The sequence below is a fragment of the Primulina huaijiensis genome, chromosome 5, assembly GCF_012295235.1.
Source record: "Primulina huaijiensis isolate GDHJ02 chromosome 5, ASM1229523v2, whole genome shotgun sequence".
Classification (NCBI taxonomy): Eukaryota; Viridiplantae; Streptophyta; class Magnoliopsida; order Lamiales; family Gesneriaceae; genus Primulina; species Primulina huaijiensis.
The window spans coordinates 19,311,820-19,316,350 of NC_133310.1; the positions used below are offsets into that span (position 1 = coordinate 19,311,820).

At 38.3% G+C, this 4,531-nt stretch overlaps 1 protein-coding gene across 1 annotated transcript; it reads right to left on the reverse strand.

The window, feature by feature from the left end:
* Positions 1-825: 825 nt before the first annotated feature.
* Positions 826-4,531, reverse strand: LOC140976852 (G-type lectin S-receptor-like serine/threonine-protein kinase B120). The gene is made up of 7 exons (XM_073441218.1): positions 3,015-4,531; positions 2,809-2,916; positions 2,518-2,732; positions 2,072-2,282; positions 1,690-1,927; positions 1,457-1,604; positions 826-1,175 (listed from the first exon to the last, which is right to left on the reverse strand). The coding sequence occupies exons 1-7, from the start codon at positions 4,327-4,329 to the stop codon at positions 861-863; spliced, it is 2,550 nt and encodes an 849-aa protein (XP_073297319.1). The 5' UTR covers positions 4,330-4,531; the 3' UTR covers positions 826-860.

Here is a 4,531-nt window from a genome sequence, read left to right on the forward strand (position 1 = left end):
AACAAAGTTTTTTAGCTGAGAATCACGCGGTATACATTCATTTACTACTGCTCAAGTAAAAATAAAAATGAAACATAAAAAGTATTTATGTACACTTGCATCTCATATGCGCATAGTTTGTTGAAACGGTATCGGAACGGCCGGAACGGGAATGAGGTCCACCTTGACGAAGTTCCGATGTGAACGTTGATGCTTTGGGACATCGTTACGTAGATAGAAAACATCTTGTTATCGGTGAAACAGTACGGATCGACGAACGACATGGAACGGTAAAAAGGAAAAAAAAAAGGGTAACATATGTACCTTCAATTTTCATTAGAATGTATAAATATAAAATAATTAAATTGATTGTAAAATATTGATTTTAGTTGATGTATTTTAGTTGATGTTAAATAATATGTAACTCTAAAGTAAGTTTTGAAGAAATTGGATTCCAATTTGGGTTAACATATGTACCACCTCCAATTGAAATTTTTTCAAAAGTTTAATTGATTATAACACAAAACATTCTTAATAGTATATTTCAATTTGGAGAGGGTTGTGAAAATTTCAATATATAACAAAGATATTCTTTGTGATTTAATAAGACATGAATAAAATTTAAAAAATATATTTACTATATTGTTTTTATCAAATAATTTATTTAAATGATATTTATTTTGATTTACATATTTTAAAATAGTTTTTCAAAATTTTCAATTTATATTAATTTTAAAAAAATATCCACGCCGTGACCTTCCGCGAAATGTCATGAGAACTGGAACAGTAACCTCCGCGACCGTCTCCGTGACTGCGATTGCGAACCATGCATATGCGCACGAAAAGTTGGCAAAAAGGGAGAGACGAACCATCAAGAATGATCATCTACCAACAATTACACTAATTGTGACATTATTTGACGACTCAACCTCTGCATCTTCATCCAAATCATCAGACTGTACAGTATGCCGACTCATAGATGTAAAAGTGGGTTGTTTCGGCACAGGCAAGACTGCGTTCTCGCTTTCGAGCATCAGCACCACAGCAGACATGTTTGGTCTCTGTGCTGCAATGTCTTGCACACACAACATGCCTACATGTATGCACCTTAGCACTTGTTCTTGTGGATACGAATTCGAAGCTATGGATGGATCGAGTAACTCGATTGTGACACCTCTATCCCAAAGCTGCCATGCCTGTAGAAAACATTTCAAACATATGTGGTTAAATACACGTTGTTGTTGTTATGCTTCCCATGAAGTCGAACTTCTTAGTACTGAGTGATTTCTAACATGGTACTTGAGTTGGGATATTAAACTTGGATCTATTTTTTTCCAGTTTCTGATTTAGATATAAACATTAGCCCACCTCCCATTAGTTCATGTTTTTTGAAAGTGATTTATAAATACATATAATGCATCAAGTGTAGATTTCAAAAGGTTGTTCATGGACATGAATTATAGTGCATAGAACATACATTTCCGATGATGCTTGGGTACGCAGATGGGCGGAAGCTGTTATTTCTTCTGCCGGTGACGATCTCTAACAGCAAAATCCCAAAGCTATAGACATCTGACTTCAGTGAAAACAATCCTTCCATTGCATATTCGGGCGCCATGTAGCCACTGTCAGGAAAATTTTTCAAGTCATATATCTCAACTTTGAAATGATTTTTTTGTCAAGTATGCAAGATTTATGTATGTTACTTACTATGTGCCTACAACTCTGTTTGTGTTTTCTTCGTTTTGATTCCCCCCAAATATCCTGGCCATGCCAAAATCCGAAATTTTTGGGTTCATCTCTTCATCCAACAAAATGTTGCTAGCTTTCAGGTCCCTATGTATAATTCTGAGCCTCGAATCTCTATGCAGATAGAGAAGCCCTCTTGCTATCCCTTCAATTATGGTGAACCGTTGATTCCAGTCGAGTTGAGCTCTCCTCGCAGCATCTGCAAAAAGTTTGATTACATAGAAATCCAGTATCTCGCATGGAAACAATTATTCTTCTATTGCAATCTCAAGAATGTTTCAAATCTTCGATAAAACCAGCCAAAGTGCGAAAGAACAGCAAACGAAGAATCTCGGAAACTGACCAAAAATGTATAGATCGAGGCTTTTGTTCGGCATGTACTCGTAAATTAGCATCTTTTCTTCTCTTTCAATGCAGCAGCCCAAAAGTCTGACAAGATTTCTGTGTTGCAATTTTGCAATCACCGTAATTTCATTTTTAAACTCCTCTATCCCTTGGCCAGATTTTCTTGAAAGCCTTTTTACAGCAATTTTTTGGCCCTCTGGTAGTGTACCCTACAAACAACGTTAAATGATCAAAACATGATTGCATATATGTCACGAAATAACTAGTCTCTCATCGAGAGACAGGCTTGAGTTGATCCCTTCAAATGAACATTTTATGTAAACTCAATGAGTCATTATTCCATAAACATATACTTTTGCCTTGTCAAATTACACTAACTCAGACAAAATTTCAGAGTATGTGGTTCTCTCCTTGTGACACCAAACCATAGTAAGAATCTCTTACATAGTAAACATGTCCGAACCCTCCTTCTCCAAGCTTGTTCTCATCAGAAAAGTTGTCTGTTGCTGTTGCCACATCGTTGAAGCTGTATATTGCTAGTTCAGCTCCATTTCCTTGCGGCCCTTCAACGCCGAGGTCACATGGTTCTGACAAATCGGTGGAATATTCGCCACTCCGGCTGATTTTCGGCCTTCCATCGTTCGACCTAGGGAAAGTACCTGCTATGAAATTTCAGGTCAGATTTGTTCTCCTATACTGTACACACAAAATTATTGGATTTAGTACCAAAACTACCTCGGGATCGGTTTCTGTATCTCCAGAACAGCCAAATCAAGACACTTAGAATGACAATTCCCACAGCAATCGGTATCACCACAATCTTCGTTATCTGATTCTTGCCACCTACAAATATTAATAAAAGATAACAGTCTAGGATGAGAAGCATGTAAAAATCGAAAGAATTCGAGCACATGTGACGTGAAACAAATGTTCAACTGTACCTAATTCCAAATGAGCAACACGGACGAATAAATCGTTTCCATCCGCAGCAAATAGTTCAACATCAACCAAATCTCGATACCATATCATGCAGTTGATCCCGCTAACAAAAGCATAAGCCGTACACGAACAATTCTCCAAGCACTTGTTTTTACAGCCTGTCGAGTCTTCTGATCCCACGTAATCCACGAAATCCGGCAATTTTGCATTCTTGGCCAGAACAAAACTGTCACTTTTCGCGCCTTCACTAGATGTTGTATTGATATTCTCCTCACACTGTAACTTTGTACTACGGATGCACCCGCCGGACCAATTTCCTCGATTCCACTGATCTTTATCCGTAGGCACAAATGTTTCCACACAAGTGCATCTTTGAACACCATTAGGTGCATCACAAATTCCGTAAGCTCCACAACGATTGTAACTATCGCAGTCAGTCCCCGGATGTGACTGTATGAGACTCCATTCTTGAAGCCCTTGATCCCATTTTTCTGTCATCTCGACTCCTTCCCAGTTCAACACAAACTTGATCAAATCCGCGCTATTCGACTGCGTGTATGTGAAGTACATGTTGCCTCCACCTTCAATAGTTAGCTGAAAACCAAAGAATACAGCAGCCCTCATTTCTGGAATACCTGTGAAGATAATTCTATTCCAATGCCCACTTCTCCATTTTCGCTCCGCCCCTTCCCATATCACGATCTGAGGCGACCCACGAGGATCAACACCCATGGAATAGTTTCCAGGAGCTGGATCAGAAGAACTTTTCCAAGAACTGAACAGACGTTTCTCTCCGCCATTTACGTTCATGTAAAGTCGCATTTGGGGTAAATATGTGTCTGTTGGATGATCAAAACTCTGCCACAGAACCACCTGATTCGAAGCATTATTTTGTTCTAAAACAAGATTTCCTGTATCCATTATAACTGCGGTTGAATTACTTGAAGCGGCTGTTTCAATATTGCTCGACCAAATCATGTCACCATTTCCATTTGAAATTATCAAATTTCCATCATCCCCGATGGTCAAAACTCCATCTTTCCCGGAAATTGGTCTCTCTCTGTTTGCCACCCAAATTACTGTTTCTTTTGTAACTTTGTAGTACCATATTCCAACATATCGCAGCCCCGAATCTTGGTCAGGACTAAAAAATCCCAAAGCAAATTTTTCCCCAGCAGAAACCATGGTATCTCCATCTTTTATAGAATCACCTCTTGCAATTCTGTCAGCGGCAGAACTTAATTCAGACAAGAAAAACAAGGGAATCAAGAAACATAAGAGAAGCAAATCTGTGTTGTTTCTGAACTCAGAGCCCATCTCAGAATCTGGTTTTCAAACACATTCAAGAATGCAAAAGATAATTTAATCAGTTCAAACCGACTGCTGGTACAAGAAGAAGGTTCTTTTTGGCCGCCCCAGTTGAATTTTTTTATATTGATTCAATACAAACAAGTAGAATATTGAAAGTTGAATCTTATATGTTATCAGTACTCTTCTGTTGAAGATTCTTGATCTACTG